The 26,191-nt window shown below is 48.9% G+C and overlaps 1 protein-coding gene across 1 annotated transcript in view; it reads right to left on the bottom strand.

The window, feature by feature from the left end:
* RTN4R (reticulon 4 receptor) overlaps nt 1-24,709 on the bottom strand; it is a 113,683-nt gene extending 88,974 nt beyond the window's left edge. Inside the window, exon 1 of the mRNA XM_048514998.1 lies at nt 24,161-24,709. Within this exon, the coding sequence (XP_048370955.1) occupies nt 24,161-24,182 (22 nt within the window). The 5' untranslated portion in view covers nt 24,183-24,709. The remainder of the gene's footprint in view (nt 1-24,160) is intronic.
* Nucleotides 24,710-26,191: the final 1,482 nt, after the last annotated feature.

Below are 26,191 nucleotides of genomic sequence, written 5' to 3'. Positions count from 1 at the left end.
CAATAATCAGTTTTGGTAATTGGCAATAATCAGTAATAATCGGTTTCGTAATTGGTAACAATCGGCAATAATCGGTTTGGTAATCGGTAATAATCAGTTTGGTTTTTGGTTCTGGTAATTGGTTTTGGTAATCGGTAACAATTGGTTTTGGTAATCAGTAATAATCAGTTCTGGTAATCGGTAATAATTGCTAATAATTGGTTTGATAATCATTAATAATTGTTAATAATCAGTTTTGGCAATTGGTAATAATTGGTAATAATAAGTTGTGTTAATCAGTAATAATCGGTTTTGTAATTGGTAACAATCGGTTTTGGTAATCGGTAATCATCAGTTTGGTAATCGGCAATAATCGGTTTTGGTAATCGGTAATTTTTGTTGGGGAAAATAGGCTTATACTCCCCCTGTTCCTACACTGCAGTCCCGCTCTGAATTAGCCCCAAGTGCTTGAAAACTGATGGGAACTCCAGACACAAACCTGGTCTGGTTTTGTCTGCACATATGCAGTTAGTTTGCAGTCTTAGGCAATTTAAAAATACCTCTTTTCAGATGTCATAGTGAAGGATGCCTCCAATTTTAATTTAAACATTATTGTTTTTAGGGGTGGAACCAGCACTCCTGGTCTATCAGAAGCTTAGAAAACACAGAGCTAAAGGAACAATGACACCACAGCAGGGGAAGTAAGTGAGTCAAGTGCAGCAGCAGCAGGAACCAGAAGGAGGGAAAGGAGGTTGATTGCCACAGCTAAGAACATTCACTATGCTGAGCTAATTATATGGGTATTTCAAGTGCTGGAGTCTCCAAGTCCACCGAGGCCTTGATTGTGGCCATTCTAGTTGCTTACCAGCAAGGGGGAAACAGCGGAGCACGAAAGGGAGCTGCTTGCCCTGTGGAGGGAAGAGGTCTTCTACATTGTGAGCAACAAGATGGATTGCAAAGATTTGTGCTGCAGCTGGAAGGCCTGCTCAGCATTCAAATTGAATGCAAAAGGTAACCTCCATTTCCAGATTTTGCATTCAAGTGGGGATTCAGGGCACAAAACTGCACGCGCTAAGAGTCAGGTTTCACTGCCAAGCCACAATCCGAGAAACAGCAGTAAAAGCAGAGTCTAAGAGTGGCACATTTCTATGCTAGAAACTTTAAAATATACATAAAGATTTCCGTGTGGGTGGGTGTGTGGTTTTTTTTAAAAAAACTTCCCTGTAAAGGCTAAAAGCAACTGATGATAATTCAGCAGGAAAGGCGCATGAGGGTCATGTCCATCTGCGCACCATCCTTCCCCTTTATAGTCCACAGGCTTTGTCTGATACAAGAAGAAAATCCTTTTCAAAGAATCACAGAGCTTCACAGAACATCTACTTCTGCCCTTAGAGGGAACATTTGCCAGCTTCAGCAGCACACCAGTGCTAACAGTGTCAGTAGGGAATTCATTATGTTTTTATTCTTTTCATTTGGGTCTAATGTGACAGCAAAGAAGCAAAGAGGGTCAGAATGTAAGGAAGTGTGCAGACACAAGCACAGCCCGGCTGGATCAATAAAAGAACAAGAAGAGCACTGCTGGATCAGACCAATGGTCCACCTAGTCCAGCATACTGATTCACACAGCAGCCGACCTGTTCCCCTGGGAAGGCAAACAGGGCATAAAGCCAATGCCTTCCCTTGATGCTGCCCCCCCATCATTGGTATTCAGAGGTTTGCTGCATTTGGAGGCACAGGGAGATTCCCTTTGTTCACCCTGGCCATTAGTCATTGATGATCATGGCCTCCATGAATTTCTCTAACCCCCCTTTAAAACCATCTATACCAGTGGTTCTCAACCTTCCTAATGCCGCGAGCCTTTAATACAGTTCCTCATGTTGTGGTGACCCCCAACCCTAACATTTATCCATTTTACAGATGGAGAACATTGATGAAGAGTCTTAGGCGACCCCTGTGAAAGGGTCATTCAACCCCCAAAGGGGTCACGACCCACAGGTTGAGAACCGCTGATCTATACCCATGGTCATCACCACATCCACTGACAGTGAATCCCACAATTTAATGACTTGTTGAGTAAAGAAGTATTTTCCCCCAAGCTCTAGTATGATGGGAAAGGGAAGAAAAAGTCCTTCTATCCTCTTTCTCCACCCCATGCATATTTTTTATAAATGTCTACCACCTTCCATCTTTTTTTCTAGGCTGAAAAGTCACAGAGTCATCAGCCTGTTCTCACAGGTCAGGTGCTGCAACCTCTTAATCACCTTGGTTGCCCTCTTCTGTCCTTTTACCAGCCAAGGGTCCATCTAATCCAGCATTCTGTTTCCAACAAAATCCAGCCAAGTGCCTTTGGGAAGAGTCCCATGTCCTAATCCAATACTCTAACCACTACCCACACCAGCATGAAAATTATTTTTCTGCTCCGAATGAATGACCTCTTCCTTTGAGCTGTGATCTCTCTGCGCAAGCCCCATGAAGACCAGCTGACCAAGAATGGAGCAGGATAGCCAACCAGTGGCTTAAGATACCGGGACTGAGGGTGGAGCCAGAAAGGCAGGTCATGAGGCTGAACATAGCGAGCAACATGTGAGGTCAATGCAAAGTGATTAAATCCCCCATCCAGCCCGGCCCTGAATGCCTGGTCTATTCAACCAGGCAATATCAAATTTGAAACCAAAATACTGAATGGGCAAGGTATTCGCTGATTGGCAGCCCTAACTGTGAGCTGCTTCTTTATCATCATTTTTTCTTCTTCTTCTGCAAGACCAGGCTTGGCCCGAGGCAGTGTTATTGCATAAAATGCAGTGGCAAGTCATGAATTGCGATGCCTTTGCAGAAGGGTGAGGCAAGGGAGAGAGAAGCTTTTTCCAGCTAACAGGACAGGCTGTTCCGGGTCTAACCACAGTTACAGGGCTAATGGAGATTTTACAAGGACATGAAATCAGGCAACGATGAATTATTAAGCAGCAGCCGACTGCATCCTCCACAGAGCTTTCAAGTAATGGGTGGGGAGTGGATGCCACTTGGGCCAGAGCATAGAGGTTGTAGGTGCTGAGCCAACTATCAGGGGGGCAAAAACGTGGGGGAGACACAATTGGAGCTCATTTTCTCAACTAAAAGGAGTAATGTGGATGGAGGGGGCAAGGTTTTGTTCAAAACAGCAGCAGAGTCAGACAGGCAGCCATCAGGTTGGGCAAACAATAGGATCTTTTGAGCTGATAGAGGCTGTTTCCCCACTTTTAAAATGACATTGGTTTCGTCTGGTGTGGACCTTTTTAACGCTGGGGTTGTGTTCCCTGGGCTTCCCCACTGCCCCGCGCTCTGCGCGGAGTCATCAAAAGGCGCTGTTTTGAGCAGCGCCAGAAATCATGTGCACTGAGGGGGCGCAAGAGCGGCAGAGTTGGGGCGACTGCGTTGTCGCCACCCCTGTAGTGGGGAGTGCCGCTGGACCCCGTGCTACTTGGCAAGAGTAGCGCGCAGCAAACGGTGAGTGGGGAAAGCACCTTGGTTTTTTATTGCACAGCTACAAGTTTCTGTTCAAAAGCTTGCAATGTTTTCAGGCCACAATGGCCGAGGGGGGGGGGGTGTCCTTATCCATCCTCCAGTTGGCTACATCATATTTTAAATCTTGGTCAAAATTTTGCTCACTGTTTCGTTTGTTGTTGTTGTTTTTAATCCCAAGAGGTATGAAAGGACAGCCGTGCCCAGACACAGACATTCATTCCACAGCCATGAGACTGCTGGATGAAATGGGAGATCTTTTCATATGGAAGGCTCCAGCTGGGGAACAGTTCCTAGTTAGCAGAAGTTGTGCATCACTGATGTTCAGAGTCACTTCCCATCAGACAAACCCAGCAATGGCGCACTAATCAATGTCTCCAGCTAGGACCTGATAGTATTTTGCTCTCTCAGTTGACCTCTTCCACTTCTGCTACATCTTATTGTAAGTGCAAAGGGGAAGGGAGGGGATACATTACAAGGGCTGTCCTTGACCACAGTGCCTTTTGTTTTTGCACTTTTACAAAGAAAGGGCCTTTCACATTGTTAATTTGTATTTATAGAGGAAGTAGGGGCTTATAGGTCGGGCAAATGCAGGGGGAAATCACAACTGCCACCAAAATTCAGATCCCAAAAGTCTGGGGCAATGGGAGAAGAAACTAGTCCCCAATAAGCCAGGAACCCCTGTGATTCTGCCCACCTAGTCAACCTATTGCCAACTGGGTTGGGCCTGGCACTCCTTCCATGCTGCACATTCTCCTTCCAGGCCTCTTACAATCCTTTGCCGCATCTTCCATACTCCATCTGGCCCTGCATCCCAGTTTCCCTGAGCTGATTGGATTCAGCCCCGGCCTGTTTGACACCATCTCCTGCCCGAGCACACCAAGGCCTGACAGCTAAGTGGTATAATCAGGGCAAGAGGCACCTTCATCTCTGCGCATCAGCTGGGCCCTGTCAGCAGTGATGGATGAAGCCAGCCTCTAATAGGCCCTCTCCATATTTGTTTCCTCATTTGCAAGCAGTTCCTCTCAGTGGTTTCCCACAATCCATCATTCTTTGTGTGGCCAGGCACTGTAATTACAATTATTTATTCTCCCACTGTTGTCAGAGAGATTAGTGGCAGATGGAGAGAGTGCGCGGGAGAAAGGAAGGCACTGCTTTGGATCAGCCCAAATGACACCCAAGCTCTAAGCACTGAGACAGCTGCCCTCCAGTGTTCACTGCCGACACAGATCTGTCCACTAAACAGAGGCAGCCCTCCCCTGAGGCAAAGTGAGATAGGGTTTTGTTTTTTTGAAGGGATGCACAAATGGGTGGCACAAAGAGATTGGGTTGATTGTTCACAATCAAGTGAGAAGTCCTCTCACAGAATGTTTAGTTTGGGTATGGTCGTTTCCCCACTTACCTGCTGCTGCGTGCCACTCTCCCCAAGTAGCGCGGGGTCCCCCGGCACTCCCCACTACAGGGGCAGCAACAATGCAGCCGCCCCAACGCTGACGCTGTCGCTCCCTCTCAGCGTGCGTCATTCCTGGCGCTCCTCGAAATGGTGCCTTTTGATGACCCCGCACTCTGCGTGGGGTCGTGGGAAAGCCCAGGAGCGTGCCAGAAACGATGCGCACTGGGAGTAGCACACAGTAACCTTTGGTTCGAGGTAAGTGGGGAAACGACCTAAGTTTAGTTTGGTGAAGAGAAGGTTACGAGGTGACATGATAGCCATGTTTAGATATTTGAAGGGATGTGATGTTGGTGAAGGAGCAAGCTTGTTTTCTGCAGCTCCAGAGACCAGGACCAGGAATCATGGGTTCAAGGGGAAGGAAAAGAGATTCCACCTAAACATCAGGAAAAATGTCCTGACAGTAAGGGCTGTTCAACTGTGGAATGCACTACCTTGAAGTGTGGTGGAGTATCCTTCTTTGGAAATTTTTAAAGAGAGGCTTAATGGCCATCTGTCAGCGGTGCTTTGATTGTGTGTTCCTGCATGGCAGGGGGTTGGACTTGATGGCCCTTGAGGTCTCTTCCAACTCTATGATTCTAAGCCCTGGAGAAATGAGGCAGGAGCTGCATAAAAGCATGGAAGGGCTTGCACGGAAATACTGCCCAGCAGATTAAAACAAGAAAGGCTAAAGTTGTTAAGAAACCCAGTTTGCTTTTTCCTGCCTTGAGAGTCAGCATAAAAACGTTCTCCAGAATGTCCTATCATTAACAGCCTTGCTCAGATCTTATGAACTGAAGGCTGTGACTTTCTTTATTGAGCCAATCCATCTCACATTGGGTGTTTTTCTGTTCCCGCTGCTTTCAATTTTTCCCAGCCTTACTGTCTTTCCCAGTTATTCTGGTCTCCTCATAATGTGACCAAAGTACGACAGCCTCAGTTTAGTGCTTTTTAGCTTCTAGGAAGACTTCAGACTTGATTTGATCTAGAATGTATTTATTGGTTATTTTGGTGGTCCGGGGCATGCACAAAAATTTCCTCCAAAACCATACTTCGATAAATCAGTTTTCTTCCTGTCAAGTATGATTAGGCTACTTTATTTGGTGTAATCAATGAATATACAGAGTTTCAAAAGTTGGGAAATGATGCTCCAATTGCGGACCCTTTGGGGATGTATTGACATAATTGTGTCTTGTAATTTGTGTGTGATATTTCTTGCATGCATATTTAAACAATTCCTTTTCAAATGTAGTATAATGTTAAAAGATAACAGCAAAAGAAGGCAAAAGAATGATGTGCATTCAGAGTCAGACCCAAGAGGTGCAACAGTGTAGAGCACAGGTGTCAAACTCACGGCCCTCCAGATATTATGGACTAAGTTCCCATCATCCCCTGCCAGCATGATGCTGGCAGGGGATGATGGGAACTGTAGTTCATATCATCTGGAGGGCTGCAAGTTTGACACCTATGGTGTAGAGCAGGGGTAGGGAACCTGCGGCTCTCCAGATGTTCAGGAACTACAATTCCCATCAGCCCCTACCAGCATGGCCAATTGGCCATGCTGACAGAGGCTGATGGGGAATTCAGGAACATCTGGAAGGCTGGGATCTGGTAATAGAAACATAGGTGTCAAACTCAGGCCCTCCAGAGGTTCATGGCCTACAATTCCCAGAAGCCCCTGCTAGCATGGCCAATTGGCCCTGCTGGCATGGGCTGATGGGAATTGTAGTCCATGAACACCTGGAGGGCTTGCATTTGACACCTATGTTGTAGAGATCATGAGCCACTACCAATGACTAATTTTGGTGTTGGGCAGGTCAGCTTTAAACACTTAAGAGCCTGACATTTTGCATTGCCTGATCAACAAAGAAGGTCCTTCTGCTTATTACACTTCCCAACTCTAACCAAGCCAACCAGAAGTGGGCATGAGGAACGACTGCCATTCCAACCGGATCCATATATCTCATAGCCTGGAATCAAGGCCAGGCTAGAGTGGTGGGAGGCTGGGTCTAAATGTAGGCCTGATGGATATTCTTCAGAGCAGGGGTCCCCAAACTATGGCCCGGGGGCCAAATGTGGCCCCCTGAAGGCATTTATCCGGCCCGCCAGGCATGGCAGCGATGACTCCATTCATGTGCAGTGGGGGCTCGAGGGAGAGGAGGAACTGGCCCCAACGGCTGTTGATTGCAATTACATGATGGCACCCCCAAATCTCCATGAATTTTCTGACCCAGAGTTGGAAACCTTACACGTGGCAACTCCTGCTCCGCCCTTCCCTCTCGGCTACTCCATGTGTTGCTCTCAGGCTTTCTGTTCCGCCTCACTCCCATTGGCATCAGCCAGGCTGGTGAATCGCTCGCTGGCTGCTAGGGAGGAAGAACCCAGGAAGATACCTAATCCTGGGTTAGATGGAATGCTTCATTGGGAAAGTTCTGCTTTTTTTACAGGGGAAGGTATTCCACAGCCTCCCCAACAATATTTGGAGCCCACCCTGTACTTGACATACTTTGGTCACTGTTCTAAAAATAGACCATGACAGAAAGGCTGAAAGGTGAAATCAAACATTTTACAATCATTTGTGCATAGGAATTTGTTCATAGTTTTTTTTAGTCCGGCCCTCCAACAGTCTGAGGGACAGTGAACTGCCCCCCTGTTTAAAAAGTTTGGGGACCCCTGCTTCAGAGCAATCCATACGCCAAACTGCTGCAGCTTGATTTGCAGCAGGCCAAAGGTCCAGCTTTGTTGACCAGGCTGGGGCAGCACAGTCTTTTAATAGCTATCAATAGCCGATTTGCAGGCTGCATACTGACTGCCAATCACAGCACCTGATGCTAGGGTTACCAACCATTTGGAGGATGCTGGAAATCTCCCAGAATTACAACTGATCTGTAGAATTGCTACAGAGAGCAGTTTCTCCAAGAAAATGGCTGCTTTGGAGAATGATGAGGCATTAGACCCACCTGAGGTTCTTCCCATCCCCAAACCATGCCCACCCTGAGCTCAAACCGCCCCCCCTTGAACTTTTCAGGAATTTCCCAGCCTGAAGTTGGCAGGGCTTGGTGATGCTGCGCATCTCTGGTCCTTTCTGTTCCCAAGGCTGGAACACATATACAGTTCCCAAATCCCCAAAAACTTTCAGAGGTAAACATAATGCTGAACCCAATCCAAGTTCAACATGCTGCCTATTGAATCTTTTTCTTGTCTTTTTCCCCCTCCCCCCCGCCCAGGTCTAGAATGTTTCCAAGCTTGGGGCGTTCCTTGACTTGGAAGAATCAAGAGAGAATCGTTTTTTGTCAATAAACACCAGCAAAGAGTCTCTGCAGCATTCAATACAAATGGCTTCCATGTGATAAACAGCACCAGAAAAAAGCAGATGTTTGTATGCAGTGCAAATAGACTCGGCAAGCGGTAAATAAAAGCTTGCAAAGCAACTCCCACCTGACAAGAACAGGGACCGCTGTTGAATAGTTTGCAGACTCTGAACGACAGGAACACTCTGAGCAGATGGACTAATGTGTTTCCTCTGAAGGAAAAGGGACAGACAGCCCTCTAGTGTAAAGATGAAGGTAAGAGTGTTTTTGCCTTGGCACAGGAAACTGTGGTCTGTTCTGCACAGCACAAAACAAGACTGTCTGTGGAACGTCTTCAAAAGAGGCAACTGCCTCTTTTCACCCCACACACCCAAAATTAGACATCTGGCGGATGTCTTAAAAAGTGGCTTCTGGTCTGCTTTCCAAAGGCATCAGAGAGGAAAAGAGGCTGTTCCCCACCCGACTGTTTATATATAGTTTTCCTATTTTTTAAAATTTTCAATGAGCTATCTCCATAGCTTCACAGACACAAATGTGAGAGCCTTAGCCACTTGGAAGACTTGTCTACCTCCCATTGAGAAGCACTGGGTTGACCTGGCCTGCATGGACCAACTTAGTTTTTTCTGTGCAGTTAAAAAAAATTGTCAGTCTGTGGAGGGCAAGTCAACCCAGTGCTTCTCAATGGGAGGTAGACGGGTCTTCCAAGTGGCTAAGGCTCTCACATTTGTGTCTGTGAAGTTATGGAGATAGCTCATTTTAAAAAACAGGAAAACTGAAATCAGCAGGACCAGCTATGCGTTCTTTTTTAACAAAAGGACACCCAGGATCAGAGCCTGCAGAGCAAACCTCCTGGGGCAACCATCAGCAAATACAGAGGAAATCTCTTCAGCTGCCAACAAAATGTTGGGCGCAAGTTGAGGGTGAAATTGACCGTAGAGTAAAATGGTTGGGTGGGAAAAATAAGATGCCTCCTGAGTTTTGCATTTTACACAGCCAGGCAGGAGATGTCTTGCAGGCGGCTTAGGGGGGAAATGTGCACTTTGAAGCATTCTGCAAAAAAGACACCTTGAGCTAAAATAAGGCATTCTGAAGATGTCTTGAGAAGAAAACTGTGTGGGGTGCCTACCCATGACACCTTTTTTTAGCTTCCCTGGGACGTCTCGTTTAGGCTATGCTGAATGGACCACTGTCACTCAGGGGTGGCATTCACCAGCCATGCTTGCAGGACAGCCATGCTGTGTTGTTCTGAAACAAAGTGCCAAGGTGCCAGAATTCATTGACTAATCAAGCGGCCATCAGTTTCCACACCAGTTCCTAATGAATGAGCTGCAACTGAGTCATCAAAACAAAAGCCACAAGATGTTACAAAGGGTAATGAACGGTTAGGCCTAGGCTTGAAAATTAGGCTTGAAAATTTGATCAGCTATGTATGTTTTAAAATGTGCATTTGAATATAAGAACTGGCTGACCAGATTAGACCAATGTTCTAAGGAGACTAGAATAGGCTAGGCCAGGGAGGTTGGCCTGAATATTCAGGGATGAAAAAAAGAAGCATTTATTTACACTATACGTAACTATCTTCACAGCCAGAAGAAGTGCTAATGGCCAGATAAGTCTTTCAAAATTCATGGGAAGAATGAATGAACTATTAATAGCTAAATGGAATCTTCGGATTCATAGACAGTAAATTTTGATAGCCATATACTAGAGGCAAGTAAAGGGGAAGATTGGACCTTTGTGCCCTTGTTGCGAGCATTTGAATTACTAGCACTGAAAATAGTCTGCTGGAATCATCCAGCAAGGCCAATGTAAAGTTTCAATAAATCAATACAAAAAGACTGCAGAGCCAAGAGACCACCTCTACTTGTTTACCTGCATAGGACAAAGACCAAGGTCTAGTCTCCACCATCATAATGACTTAGGGATACTCATGAAAAAATGTTGGCTGCCACTACAGAGATAAGAGTTTTGGCTTAGCTAGAGAGTGCTCAGTTCTATCCTTACATTAAAAACACCATGGACCTGACCCTAGTCTAGTGCTATGCAACGAGTGGCCCTCAACAGCAAGTGACTTCCAATGGAGCTGTGCATCCCCATCTGCTTCAACAGACATATCCAGTCACCTCAATGGGTTCTGTCATCAGTACATCTGCACCCAAATTGACTGTGCAGAAGTGGATACGAGTTTGCATGCTTACATTTCCCTTGCTGTATCAGGGCATGGGGGCTTACATAACTCCCTCATAAGACCCTCTTCCACTGCTTTAAGTGTGCAGTGTTTTCAGTGGTCCTCTGGCACGTGCAACTCTAGCAAAACCCACACATCCAATAGGGAGTGTTGCAAACAAGCACACAAATTTTAACTATCACAGAAATCTGATGTGACATAAATGCTCAAGGCATTGTGTCAGTGGAAGATCTGGGCTGCCAAGAACACCATTGCTGTGCCCGCAAGCCTTCAAATGGTGATTGTGAACTCACCAATTTAAAATGTTTCTGTTACCCCCCACCCACCCCCCCAAAAAAATCTGGCTTGCAGAAATCTGTCATTTTAACAGGATGCCACATCTTGCTTTAGACTAGTAGTCCATCGCTTTTCCCTTACTTTTCAGTGGCGAAGTTCACAAATGAACTCCCAGCAAAAGTGAATTCTCCAGCAGAGAATCTCAGCGGCCATATGGCTCTCTCAGGAAAAAGAAAAGGTTGTTCTTTCTCAGAATGGATTTACAGAGAAACAAAGAGGAGAAAAAATATTGTGTGGTAAAAAATTAATCCTTTGACATCTCTGACAGTGATGTCTGTGATCCTCCAAAGCTACAATTGTCCTCCCGTGGTCCCAAAGCTTTTGGATATCAAGTCTGAGAGGGGATTCTCAGAAGACCACTCAGAAGCAAACTTACACTCTCAAAAGCTACCTGGAGCTATGCAGAGCTTTCTGACATGGAGCCTGTTTTGTGCCACTCACCACACAAGGACTTTAAGGAGCCTCTGTTGGAGGGGCAAGGGAAACCATCAGAGGCCATCCAACACAGTTCCATGTAGAATTAAGCCCCTTTAATGCCTCTGCATCTTCATGTGAGGCATGGTGGGACTCTGGGAGTCATCAGAAGTTGTTTGGGGTGATCAGGATTCAGTTGCACTTTCAATGCTGGGAGAGGGATAGTACATTTTGCTATGTATTCCTTGGCATGTAGCCTACTGCATATAAAAGGCCATCACAAAATCAGCACCCCAGACCAAGAAGAAGAAGAGTTTAGATTTATATCCCCCCTTTCTCTCCTATAGGAGACTCAAAGGGGCTTACAATCTCCTTTCCCTTCTCCCCTCACAACAAACTGTAAGGTAGGTGGGGCTGAGGGAGCTCCAAAGAACTGTGACTAGCCCAAGGTCACCCAGCTGGCATATGTGGGAGTGCACAGGCTAATCTGAATTCCCCAGATAAGCCTCCACAGCTCAAGCGGCAGAGAAGGGATCAAACCTGGTTCCACCAGATGAGAATGCACCTGCTCTTAACCATTGCTATTTGTATAAATGTTGATTCATCCAACGACAAATTAACAGGCTGTCCACACAGCTACTTGAATAAATTGGTTGCTGTAAAATCCCACCAGGTGGGAAGAGGTTCTTCCCATGCTTCTGGGCCGATCAGAAGTCTAGGGAAGCTGCAGAAGAGTGGCAAGTGTCTCCTTGCCATTGGGAAGGAGACTGCAGATGACTCGCTTGCCACGCAGTTGACAGCATGCTTGGCAAATAGCAAGTAGCCGGCTGCTCTCGCCCTCAGTGAAAATGCCATCTGCCTCCTCTGGGAGCGCTGGTGGGGAGCTCTCCAAGGTGCTACAGAGCCCGCAACTTGCAAGCTGCTTCCACTGCAGAACTCTCCTGCTGATGTTCAGTCCCCACATACTCCTGTCTTCTCTCGAAGAAGAGGGATGCAACCAACGTAGAAGAACCAGGCATAACTTGTGGATCATCTGTGTGTGCATGGGGGGAGGGGAGTGTTCCCAGAAAAAAAATGTGTTTCTATTTGCAGACTTTCCCCCATTTTTACCCCGCTTCAGAGCCACTTTCATCTTCCTCAACGGTTTCCAAACAATCAGGGGGGCTCATATGGCAAATGAGATGACATCACCATGCATTTGGCTATGCATACGGGACAGTGGACAAACAGCACCAGTTGATGCTGAAGGCGTGCATTTCATTGCCCTTGTTCTGAGCAGGCTAATGCTTTCATCCTCTTCAGCTGCAATTCTTGAAAGGCTGACGGTGCTTTGGAAAAACTAGTCTGCACACTTGATGCTGACACTCTGCACATTCTTTCTGGCATGCAAATTTAGGAATCAATGTTTACTTACAAAGACCCCACACATCTTGTTCTTCTAAAGTGCAGTCCTTGACTGTCTCACCACATGGGGAAAGAGGTCCTATTTTGGTGCATAAATATCTTCTTAGCTTCTTAGAGCAAGGTCCAGTCTAACCCATCATTCCATTTCTAACAGCAGCTGATGAGGGTGCTCTGGGAGATTATATCCAATGTATTTATTTAATTTACCCCCTGCCTTTTCTCCCCAGAGGGCACCCAAAGCAGCTTACATTGTTCTCATCCATTTTAACTTCACATCAGTCCCGTGACTTGGGTTGGGCTGAAAGCACGTGACTCACTTAGGTGATCCAGTGAGTTTCTATGGCAGAGCGGGGATTCAAACCTGGTTCTTCCAGATCCTACTCTGATACTCGAACAACTATATCACACTAGCATAAAAGTGGGGGTTTCTTCTCTCAGATCCACAGGTGCAAAGTGGCTGCATACAGAAGTTTAATCAGCTACTCATTACATTTTAATCTCACTATTTTTCCAAGTGGAACCAGTGTGGGATACATGGAATCTCCTCCTTTTTATCCTCACATCAAACTTGGGAGGTACGTTAGGCAGAGAGAAACTCATTCCACAAGACTGGGGTCTCCCTGACCTTGGTTCAACACTCTAACCACTACACCACTGTGTCTGTCATAGAATAATTACATTCCCTGTGATAGATCTCTCCCTCTGTACAAATCTGTTCAATCCTTGTTTAAAACTCTTCTGAACTAGTAGCTACCCCCTCAAATTGTGCTAAGGATTTCCATACGTGCTTTATGTGTAGCCTTAAGGTGCACTGCTCTTTGTCCAGAATATGCTCCGGGAAAGACTGTGGTTTCTCTGTGTTCAGTCCTCAGGCAGCCAGAGCTGGCTTCTGGGTGAGTCTCACACAAAGTATTTCTGTGCATTCTGACAAAAAGCAGTTTTTAAGGTCTGCCTCCTCCTGTTCCACTACCCAAAAGCACAGGCTGTGAATGCTTCTGCCTACCTCCTTAGATAAGCACTCCCCTTCAAAAGCACCAAAGGGGGAGTTTGGCTGTCAGAGATGCCTCTTAATAAAGGTGATGGCAGCAGAAAACATTGCCGGTCCAGGGGGAAGGAAGACAGCACGCCTAATTAAATCAGCACCTTTCTTTGGCTGCTTCTGTGGTACAGCAGGACAATGTCCTTGCAGCCTCATGCAGTGGAGGTTTGCTAATGCTGCATCCACATCATCAAGCAGGGACAAAACTGAAGTTGTCTCCTTTAGGTAGAAATGCCTCTTTAATTGACTGCCCGTGAAGCTGGCTCCGATACTTATAGCATGCAAAATGCCCAGACTTGGAGGTAAGTCAGGAATGAGCAATGGTCTTTATGTGCTGAAGGAAAAAAAAGAGTCACAATGCCCAAGTATCTGCTCACTGACAAAATGCCTGTCCTTGCGGCCATTGAGATGCACACAGGAGAGATACTGCAGGAACCTCAGAATGATGCAATGAGTCTCGGTGGGCTCTCCGCACTCAATGAGAAGACTCATTGTCCTTCTCTCCCTAAGAGCAGCCAAAGCCATCCAGCAATTTGGGGCAATGGGGCAGGTTTGGCTTAAGGAAACTGTCAGTTCAGAATTCTATTTTTCTCCATAGTCGTTAATGACAGCCATTAGAATTCACAAATCAGGAGTACCTACTGAGCTAGCTAGTCCAGTGACTCTTCCTTCTATTCAGCCTTTTGACACACAAAGATACCATGACTATAAACAAATACAGGTTGAATGCACAAGTCCTAGCAAGCCTGCATATTGTTCCCAACATTATGAACCTCATCAAACTCTGCCATATTTGCATTGAAACTACTTGGATGCTTGGTCCATGTCACCAGTGCTGTTTTTATGGCGTAATCCCCTCCCCTTTAAAAATAATCTGCTTCCATCAAACTAATTTAAGCTCTGACACTCACGCTAAGTACGCACGTGTGTGATTGTGATGCTTGCAAATTTCATGCTGCAGTGCAACTTCAGAACAAGGGTGCTTAATGTATTTAGGGGTGAAACAATGATCCAGTGGTTCAGGATCTTGAATGCTACAAAGCTCATACCTCAGCAAGCACACACTCTCAACAACTTGATGTATTATCCATTATATAATCTGCATCTTGACTCCTTGTCAAGCAGGTTTCTGAAGAGAGTTTTTAATCCATACACTTGTGCCTATAATGTTCTCCTGGACTGACAAGAAAGAGGGGGGAGGGTTTGGAGGATGCTGATAGAACCCAAGTAATGAAAGGGATGAGTGGTGTTAATTAACAGATGATGCGAACTTGGAAGGATGAGATAGATGCATCCGAACAGTAAGAAGCACAAGAGGGTCAGAAAGAGCTACAATGAAACCTGTTTCCAGCATTGACAAAGATTGTAAGTAGCTGAGTGGATCCATTAGAAGACAATAAAACAAACACCGAATAAAGTATTCCCGGGCAACCCTCTCCTATTAGGACACTCCAGCGTAATCTTTTCAGTGGAACCACCAAAAACAAAGGTAGCTAAACCCCACCAAGGGTCAGCAAAACTGAGAAACCAGCACTTGTGGAAACACAGAAGGAACCCTTTGAAAGTTCCCTCACTCACTCAATCACATTACTGGCAACATTTTTACAGTGTCTTCTGCATTATCATCTGATCTTCCAACAAGATCATTACAACCTGGTTCATCAACACTTTTTGGCTTTTAGCCACAAGGTCTTCCCAAGCAGACCTCAAAGTAACTCCCATCCTCCAGCTGTATGCAACACACACACACACACACTTAGACCCTGCAGCACCCTCCATAGAGATAATCTATTTGTCCAAAGGCTGCACAATACCATCTAGAGTGGATGCAAATGCTGGCATGATCAGCTCAGTATGCTCCGAAAGGGACTGGGGCTTCCTTAAGGAGCAGTTCTACGATGTCACTGGCAGTATTCAAGCAGCAACTGGATGAACACTTGCCGGTGATGCTAGACTGATCCTGCATTGAGAAAGGGGTTGGGCTAGATGGCCTGTATGGCCCCTTCCAACTCTATGATTATATGTAGCTAAGCATTTTTTAGCCTGAGCGAACACCCCAAAGCAAATAGACGGTGGAAAGTGCTGACAGGTTGCAGCCAACTTATGGTGACCCCTGGTGGAGTTTTCAAGGCAAGAGAAAAAGAGAGGTGGTTTGCCATCATCACCTATCTCTATGTAACAAACCTAGAATTCCTTGGTGGTCTCCCATCCAAGTGCTAGCCAGGGCTGACCCTGTTTAGCTTCTGCGATTTTACAAGACTGAGGCCCCTTCCACACATGCAGAATAATGCACTTTCAATCCACTTTCAATGCACTTTGCAGCTGTGCGGAATAGCAGAATCCACTTGCAAACAATTGTGAAAGTGTATTGTCGAAAGCTTTCACAGCCGGATTCAACTGGTTCTGGTGGTTTTTCCGGGCTATGTGGCCGTGGTCTGGTGGATCTTGTTCCTAACGTTTAATTCAGAAGGTTACTTTGTCAGACTGCACAGGGAAGCCATTGAAATTTACAAACACCAAGACAACTTCAACAGGAAAAAAGAGATTCTGAGAATTAACAAAGCTTGGCTACCAGTACATAAAAACACCAAAAGCAAACCCCAAGGGCATGCTAAATTCATGGACAATGGACTCCACCCAAACACAGGATTTGCATTCACCAATACTGCTGCTGCTGCAGGGCATGAAAATGTGAATCACTCCCTGGACTGATAAGCCCCACCCACAATACCATACTATCAACCACATCTTTGCATAACAAGTTCCACCCAAACACTTACTGATTGGTTCCCCACCCTCGGACATGGACAATATATACCCCAAACATTTCCTTCTCTCTGGACACAGTGTGTAGCAGACTTCCCTCTGTGATACACCTCTGAAGAGGCCAGCCACAGATGCAGGTGAAACGTTAGGAACAAAATCCACCAGACCACGGTCACACAGCCCTGAAAACCCACCAGAACCAATTCTGAAAGTGGATTGAAAGTGCATTATTCTGCATGTGCGGAAGGGGCCTGAGCTAGCGTGGACCATCCAGATCACAAAGCAGACTGCAATGCTTAAAAGGCTACTGTTGCTTAAAGAGGCATTCCAACTGGGCACACCCCAACCTCCGAGTGTGCCAAAAGCAGTTCTTTAGAATGTCTGGCACAGCAGAGACAGCACATTACCTCTCGGCCACCCCTCTTAGTCTGAGAGGCCTCTGTATCATGACCTCTGCTATTCAGGTGGGAAAGTATCAATGTCTTACATGCACACAGCATGCTGCAGAACACAAGAAAGAGAATGGAAACAGCCATTTGAAGAGCACCTGGACATGTTTCTCATATTCACAGAAGCACCTCCATGATTCAAAACAGCCTCCAGTGCAGCAGCAGCCCCAGCACAGACCTCTAGAATGATTCCAACAGTGTCTCAAATTCATCCGTCATCTTTGAACTGTGAAACTTTAAAAAGTCCAAATCCGAATTCAGGTTTTGATGTGAATTCCCTTGCAGCAACAGATTGTATTGCCTGCAGTTGACAACTGCGCCGTCAGTGATGGATTGTTGAAGAGAGTTTGGACAACTGCATCAAGGAACACAGTAATCTATTACAGAAGGATGCAGGGAGGGAAACACATTGATACATTCCCTGAAAGATGGATTTTATTTGTTCTGTAATGTACTGGAATAACACACATCAAGATAATGTTTTTGTTGCTACTGTTTTGTTTACCGTTAAGAAATATGTCTCAAACAAACTATTGTTTTCTAATCCTTTTGGTACCCCTGGGATATTTGGGGAAACCTCCACTACGAAAAAAATCTCTTAAGCTGTCATTGCCAAATCCCACTGCTTCAAATTCTCTCCACTTCTAAATACTATTGCATGTTATCCATCTAATGCTGTCAAAATAGCAAACAGTTGCATGTCAACCACTAAAAGCTCTCAACACGTCAGCTATCAAATACTGGAAAATATCAACATATTGAAAATCATCATATGAAATGTCAGAGATATAAAACACTTGAGCAGAGCCCAGCAAACATCTGAAAATTGATACCAAGGATCATGTGACATCAATGTTCAGAAGAAAGGATTTTCACAAGCATCTCCAAGGTGAATTTCAAGGACTCAAAGCACATTGTATACATTTTCTCAGTAATCCACACCACAGTCCTATAAGGTTGGCCAGCATTACAACTGCTCCTGAGATTTCATTATAAAGTTTACATGGGGAACATGCAACCCCCCCAAAAAAAACAGTTTGAAAACATTCATTAAAATGCACATAAATTAATGGAGTCTTGGTCACAAAAATCACTTGCAAATGATAGCTTCAAGACACTATGAAATTACAAAGGCTGCAAAATGAACCAAGCACCTGGAACATAGATTTCATTTTCTCAGGTACCAGACTGAACCAGTACCATAACCCCAGCCTTAAAAGGGCTTCCCAGGCTAATTTTATGTGACCTGTGCTTGATTTGATGGAGGGGGCATGGATGTCTGATTTGCATGCAGAATGTCCCAGGCTTAATCCTTAGCATCTCCAGGTAGCAGTAGTAGCAGGAGGAGGAGGAGTTTGGATTTATACTCTACCTTTCTTTCCTGTAAGGAGACTCAAGGTGGCTTGCAAGCTCCTTTCCCTTCCTCTCCTTACAACAGACACCTTGTGAGGTTGGTGGGGCTGAGAGAATTCAGAGAGAACTGTGACCAGTCCAAGGTCACCCAGCAGGAATGTAGGAATGTGGAAACACATCTGGTTCACCAGAGAAGCCTCCACCACTCAGGAGGAGTGGGGAATCAAATCCGGTTCTCCAGATTAGGATCCACCTGCTCTTAACCACTACACTATGCTGGAAGTAAGTGATGCAGAAAACCTTTTATTGAGAACCCAGAATATTGCTCCCAGGTAGAGCTGACAATGCTGATCTTGACAGATCAACGATTCAACTCATGCAAGACAGATTCATGTAGTAATATAAATACAAAGAAAAAATGGTTAAGTGGAAACACTTTAACACCACTGCTACATGGGATATCTAGCGATATAATGTCTCTCCGTACCTCTCTGGTCAGTTACGAAGCTTTCCCAGAAAGCCACTCTGATGAACCACAGGAACACAATGAGCCAAGCCACCAAACCTCAGGGGTGGGGTTGCATGCAAGGGGAGGGAGGGAGGGAGGGGTGGCATGCAAGGAAAGGAGAGGGAGGGAGGGGTGGCATGCAAGGAAAGGGGAGAGAGGGGAGGGAGAGGTGGCATGCAAGGAAAGGGGAGGGAGGGGTGACATGCAAGGAAAGGGGAGAGAGGGGAGGGAGGGAGGGGTGGCATGCAAGGAAAGGGTAGGGAGGGAAGGAGGGAGGGAGGGAGGGATGGCATGCAGGGGACGGGAGGGGACCTAATTTGGCTTTATGCTTACTCCTTGTTGTCCTGGATCTACACTGCTTCTTTACCTCAGGGAGGGGTCTGACAATTGTGGGAGGGGACATCTATCCAGTAATCTGAATGGGCCTTGGGACCATGGCTTGCCAGTCTTATTCAGCTACAGCAGTTTTCAGGCATTCCGCAATTCCAGTTTAAAAGGGGGGAGGCAAGCAAATGTCCCAGCAGACAGAGGTTCATACCTGGCATGTGAGACTCCACGACTGCTTTGATGGGTTCCATCAAAAAGCCTGTCTCAGCAGACTAGTCGCAAAGCAGTTGTCGTCACGCGTGACTAAGACTGCCATCAACACCGGGACATTTTTATCCTGTCCTTTTCCCAAGGAGCTCAGAATGGCACTCATAATTCTCTCTCCTGTTTTGCAGCAATTCTGTGTGGTCGGCTACACTGAGAGATTGTGACTGGCCCAGTGTGCTTCAAGGCTGAGTGGGGACTGAACCTAAGTCCTCCTGCTTTATATGCAGCTAGATCTTTAATTTCCAAAGCAGCTGGATGCCTGTTCAGGATTATGCTGAAATCATTCTCTGTGGCATCATCTATCTATCCACCCAACGAAACATCCATCCTTTTTTATGGTAAGTTACCGTCTATTTAACCTTGAGCTCACCGCCCAATCCTGGCCCATGTTCTTAATTCCACCTTTGGGCTTGGTTTCAAGCAGACATGCTATGTGCTAAGTGATGGAGCTCTGAATAAAGGCATGAAAGGAATCCAAGTAAACCCCTCCCCTCTTCCGTCTGAAGTACATCTGGAAGCAAATGTAAAGTTTTTATTCAAGCTAAATGATTGAAGACTTTCAAGGGAAGCAGTCACACCTGTCTTATCCATTCTACAAATGCAAACTGATTTGATGCTCCTCACCTCTCATTGTGTAGTGGTGGTAAGAGCAGTGGACTCTGACCTGGAGGACGGGGTTTGATTCCCACACCTCCACATAAGTGGCAGACTCTAATCTTGTGAACCAGATTTATTGCTCTGCCCTACACATGAAGCCTGTTGGGTGACCTTGGGCTAGTCACAGTTCTCTCAGCGTTCTCTCAGCCTCACCTAACTCACGAGGTGTCTGTTGTGGGGAGAGGAAGGGAAGAAGTTTGTCAGCCAATTTGAGACTCCTTACAGGAGAGAAAAGTGAGGTATAAATCCAAACTCTCCCTCTTCTTCAGAGAGCTGTGGGACTTATCATCATGTGGGATGTCTGTGGGAGAAATTTCAGCACTCCTTCCCAGGATGCTTTGCAAGGAAGCCATGACCATTAGGCTAACAGGCAAATAATACCCACGGGCAGAATTTTCACACATGCTTGATGCAGGATATGAAAGGACCCTTGGCTTTCTCAGGCCCTGCCCTGGGACTAAGCAATGCACAGAGCTTGCCAAACCCGTGCAAACAGAGCCATTCTGCAGGATTAGGCAAAAAATACATGGTTTCTTTCCCAGGCCCAGATAATGCCACTCCATCCCCAGTAGGAATCGTGATAAGAACCCAAAATAGGCTACCATTCATTTGGGAGGGGATGGCCCTCTGCCAACTTTGGACAGGAAATGTGTCTCTTTGTCCCTTGCAACATTTTTGTTAACACCCCAACCCACACAGGTGATTTAATTAGCACTGTGCTCTCCCAGAGGAAACAAGGGGGTGTTTCTGAATGCCTGGCTGCATGAACACCCCAAGCAGAAAGGAAATGCATTTGAGGAAGGGAAATATTTCTTTCCAGGGCTGCTCTGTGTACAATTCTGCACTATGAGCAGTTGAATTCTGCAGCCAGAATGAATTACACCAGCTAGAGACATCTGCTTTGTTTTGCATACTCTATTTCTTGACTACTCTGACTATTTTTTTCTGGTTCTGCTAGACATAGGGATGGGAAGGGAAGAGACATCGCCAGGCACTGTTTGCACAGGAGCATATCTTTATAATCATTAAGACTGGAAACGTGAGTTTTAAAAAATGAAAGCAGAGATTCTCATGAAGACAAGCCTTGTGGTTTAGGGTGTGTGCGTGCTCCTGCAGAATCTCCTATTTGTGTCTCACCTTTGGAGGTGGTACTGTATAACAAGTAGGCCAGGAGGAACTTTTATAACACACTACTGGTTTAATTCTGTTCCAAAATTCTGGTCCTTTATATGGCTTGCCTGGGGCTTCAGGCAAGCAGCTGTCAGCCCTGGGAACAAATGAGGGAGGCCAGGGACCGGAAGGAGCTTGGGGATCTATTATGCAGGAATACATTCCCTACTCACATTTCTAGGCTGCTTTCACACAGGCACCGAACACTTTAATCAGATTTCCCTTCAGCTCGTCTGTGGATGTAACAACAATGTAAAATCTGGAGTGCTGTGTGGTTTCCGGGCTGTATGGCCGTGTTCTAGCAGCATTCTCTCCTGACATTTCACCTGCATCTGTGGCTGGCATCTTCAGAGGATCTGATGGTCTGAAGATCTTCTGAAGGTGCAGCCACAGATGCAGGCGAAACGTCAGGAGAGAATGCTGCTAGAACACGGCCATACAGCCCAGAAACCACACAGAACCCCAGTGATTCCAGCCATGAAAGCCTTCAACAATTCAATGTAAAATTTGCTTTGGCAAGGAGGAGGAGTTGCTTTCTCTGCTGAGTTCTCACTACGTTAACAGCATTCACACATGGCAGAAGTAATGCAGGGGATGCTTTTTAAGTATTGGGGGTGGGGAGTGTACAGCTGCAGAGAAAAACCCAGGCAGGCCGGAATATTTGCAGGATTTTCTGGAAACGTTTTGATCCCAGATGTGGCAAATCTAGATGGCAGCCCCACCCCTCCTCTTCAACCACTGCTTCCAAGGGCGGCTGCTTCAGCCTCTTTCAAAAGAGCAGCAATGCAGGAGAATTTCCCAATAGATGGTCCCCTCCACCTCTCTGTCCCCAAAGCCTGCTGCCCCGCTCCGTTTGGCCTCCCTCCCAGCAGGGCTCCCTGGGACATGGGGGTGGGGGATGTCATGCCAACTGCTCGGGAGTTCATCCACGCAGCGCCCAGCCCAGGCATCAGGTCGGGTTGCAACCAGCCCTGGCTTCTCTTCAGGTGGCAACAACACACCGCGCTTCCACCCCCCCCCACCCCACCCCCGGGCAAAAAGGCAGCCCTCCTCCTCGCCCATTACACGCCGGGCTCCATTACGCGCTGGAACGAAAGCGATTCCGAAGCGAGCACAGCCGCGTCGCCTGTTCCCCGAGCGCGTCATTTCTCTTAAACCTTAATCCACTTTAGCGCCTTGATACCAACGCGCGTTTCAACGAGGGACAAATGAGTCGAGGGCGCCTCGGGTTGGCAAAGCCCTCAATGGCCCCTCCCCTCGCCCATGTCCCACTCAGCTCCCAGCCCCTTTTCTGGACCATCCCATCGGGGTCTGGCACTTTCTCCCAGCTGCAGACCACCTTCAAAGGGACCGGGGAGGGAGACCCTCGGAGAGTCACCCTCGCCCCCCCGCATCCATACCCACAATCTTCTCGCTTTAAGGCTACGGGATGAAAGTGGGGGGGGGGGGAGGATTCGGCAGCTCACACTTAGGACGCAGTTGCGGTGATCAGAAGTGTGGCCTGTGCAATCCGTCCAGCCGATAGGGACTCCCTGGAGGAGGGGAAATCTCCCCCGCCCCTCCCCTTTGAATCAACTGATCTCCTCTGGAATTTCACATCAGCCCGCAGGAGACTCATTCAGACAAACACTGGGAAACTTTGCATAAGGCTTGCAGACACTTTGCCAGGGGTGGGGGGAGGGGGGCAATGCTGCTAAAAGACTCGACGCGGGGGGTGCTCTCTTTTTCAGACACGCCTGAAACACGATGCAGCCCCTTCCCGCCGAACTGCTCTGCCTCCCCAACTCATCCACCGTCACCCTGCTTTTGAAAATATATCCTGTTGCCCCCTCCCCGAATAAAACCCCGGTTTCCTATTTGATTCCCCAAGGATCAGATCAGAATGGGCGTGCGTCCGTCCCCTAGTTTAAGAACGGCCAGATCTGGGCACAGCTGAGAACATCAGGAGCACACACCAAGGGAAAAATGGAGGGGGAGACATCGAAGTCCCCCCCCCCCGATAATTGATCAGCCTGGCCCACACGACAGGGCCCAGCCGGAGTCTTCCCTGCCCTACTCCAAGATGTGAGTAGAGGGGGTGGGCGATGCCGCTAACGGAGGTCGTCTTCCTTCCCCCCACCCAAACCCAGCTGCCTAACGTGAGCGCCTCTGCAGACACCTGCTGGAGCTGCAAGGCTTGACTGCCTCTGGGGGGCGCTGTTGAGGAACCCAGGGGAGATGGGGCGCTTTGATGGGCAAACGTTGCCCCAACCTGCAGCGCTGGCCAGGAAAAGGAAGGGACCAGTCTCTTTTGGCAACCAACCAGCCCCAGAGGGGGAGGGAAGCCTAGAGACCTTCGGGCCCTTCTTCCGCATCCAGGCTCCAGAGGCTCCCGGCTCCCCTCCCATCCTCACTTTGCAGCCCAAGCCAGGAAGGATTCCAAACTGCAAGAGTCCCGAACGAGACCAGCGACACCCCCCCACCCCCACCCCCACCCCCCACCCCCAAGCAGCAGCCTTCTTCTCTCCCACTTTACCGCTTTCAGATTTGGTCCGTTTGGCCCTTTTCACGTGCACACACAACTCCAAAACGCTCCTGCTGTCCTGCTTGGGGCAGCTCAGAAGGATGGAGGCGACTGGAAGTAAAGCCCCCCCCCCCCCCCCCCGCCCAGCCCGCAAAGGACTTGGGAAGAAAGCCAGTCCAGGTCCAGCAAGCCATGCACCACCTTGCTCTCCTCCGACCGCTCCCAGCCCCAGGCAAAACTCTGCCCCAGGGCAGGTGGGGGGGGGGGGCTGTCCCGCCAGGTGGATCCTTTCTCCTTCAGCCTCCAGCATCCGCTCCCCATTCCGCCGGTTCACTCTCCTTTCCACGGCCCGGTGGGCAAATTCACCACACACACCCCGCGCCGTCTGAGCCGGATCCCCTCTCTAGCTGAGCCGCTTCGGCTCTTCTGTCCCCCCCTCCCGCCCCGCTCTCGGCCACCGCTGGCCGGCCACGACTCCGCGGGAGAAAAAGTTGCCCCCTCGGAACTTCTCCGCGTCCTGCTCGGTTCCCGCCTGGCGCGCCCGCCCAGCCCGCTGCCCTACCTTCAGCAATCGCCCTCTTCATTTTAGGGGCTCGGCGAGGCCGGTCTCGGAGGCGGGCAAACGGGCGCAAATCCTTCCTCGGCGGGGAGCAGAGCGGCGCGGCGGAGCCTCATGCAAACTTCCCCCCGAGCGCGGCGACGGGGCTGCTGCCTCTGCCGGTGGGGCCCGTCTCGCTCATCGGGAGGACGAGGCGCAGCAGTCCCGCGGCCGGAGCCACCATCCAGGCGGACGGAGCCTCCCCTCCAACAGACCGCGCCGGGCTAGGCTGCGCTGCGGCTCCAATGCGCACCGGCGGGCAGGGCTCCCGGCTCCCGGCTGCCTTCGAGCTGGCTTGCCCGGGCGCTGCTCCGTAGCCCTCGTCGGGGTTTGCAGGATAGCGGTTTCCCCGGCTGGGAGCACGCGATCCCGGGCGCCAGGAGAGGAGGCGAGGCGAGGCGAGCGGCCGGGGAAGCTGGTGGCGGCTGCTGGAGCGGGGGCTGGAAGGTGATGAATGTTTTATGGGATCATGTGGTTTGACGTGAGAGGAATCGGCCTAGATCGGATTTACTGGCTGGAGGAGAGCGAGCGAGCGAGGAGCGGCGGGCGGGCGAAGGCGGGGGGGGGGGATGGCGACGGCACAGGAGGAGTGGTCGCGCGCTTTGGGAAGGGGCCGCCGGGCCAGACCGAGCGCGGGGCGTCCTGCCAGGGGGGCGCTTGGCCGAGGCAGCCTGCGGGCGCAGGAGACGCCCCGAGATCCCGCAGCCGAGGAGGGCAGAGCGCCGCCGGACCCCACTCCGCCACCCACGCCGCGCCCGGGTCCCGGGAGCTCTTGGCCAGCCCTGCGCGCTCCGGAGGAAGGGACGCCGCTGGCTCCTGCCCGCCTGAGCAGCTGCTGGGACGGGAGGGGCGCGTGGAGGCGGGAGGGCGGGACCCGGCCGGTCCACTCCTCCCGAGAGAAAGGCCCCCGCCGGTGCCGGTGCCGGTCCTGGAGAGGGCGGGAGGCGGGCAGCGAGCGCGGCTGCTGGGCTTCCTCTCCCGGACGGCGCTGGGCAGTGGAGGCGGGGCGCTCATTCCTGGAGGGACGGTGCCACCTAAAGGACGCCGAGCGCAGAGCCCGCGCTGCAGTGGCGCTGCTGGGCCGGAGAGCGAAGAGGCGGCTCAGTCTCCCCGAGGGAGTGGAGGAGCTGTCAGCCTGCCCAAGCCCATTTCCCTTCAAGGTGGGGAAATTCCGGGAGAGCCGCCGCAGACACGCGTCGGGCTGGCCCCGGGCTTTCCTCCGGATGCCCCAGCCCGTCGTTCGCACGAGCTCTGCTTTCTCCCAATCGCCCGGCTGCCTTTAGTCGCCACATTTTATCCCGCGCTTTGTGCGCACAAAGGGGGGGGGGGTAGGGCGGGAGGGTCTCCCCCTTTCCTGATGCCGGGTGTGAACGGATCGTGGACAGCCCTGTGGGGTGTGTCGCTGCAGCACCGGGGCGGAAGTGGGGCGGGGGTGCTAAGAGATGTGGATTCAAATCTCCCCGAAGGAGGGTCTGCCCTGCGAGTCCCATCCTGCCGAGCGTCCGTTTTTAGCGAGCAGCCTGTTTGCGCTGCACCGATTGAATTCTGTAGCCCGAATCCGGGCGGGCCACAATCTATGAACGGATGGGACAGTTTCAATCGCGCGACATCTGCCTCGGGTCGTCCGTACCAAATGCCACTAAGGCGACAGGTCCAACATAGATGGGCCATAATCCCTTTGCAGCCTCCATTTAAAATGAACAGATGCTGTCCAAGAGCACCTTCATTCAACTGCAACACAATAACCAGAGTGAATAATCGAAACGTCCTGGCTTGTATCTCATTGTTTTGTTCTGTGCAGCATCTCTATCGTGTTTGGCTGCACCCCTCTAAGAACGGAAGAGCTCTGCTGAAATCCGATTTCCAACAGTGACTAATCTGATGTCTGTAAAGTGGACCTGATTTCCTTTTGTGGATTGTCATCAGCGTCTGGTATTTTGGGTTATGCCGCCTCTATTCCATTATGTTAATACCCATTAACATGCACCTATTTCT

The sequence above is a fragment of the Sphaerodactylus townsendi genome, linkage group LG13, assembly GCF_021028975.2.
Source record: "Sphaerodactylus townsendi isolate TG3544 linkage group LG13, MPM_Stown_v2.3, whole genome shotgun sequence".
NCBI lineage: Eukaryota > Metazoa > Chordata > Lepidosauria > Squamata > Sphaerodactylidae > Sphaerodactylus > Sphaerodactylus townsendi.
Note: the sequence above shows the minus strand (reverse complement) of the source record. Positions and strands in the feature narration are given on the sequence as shown.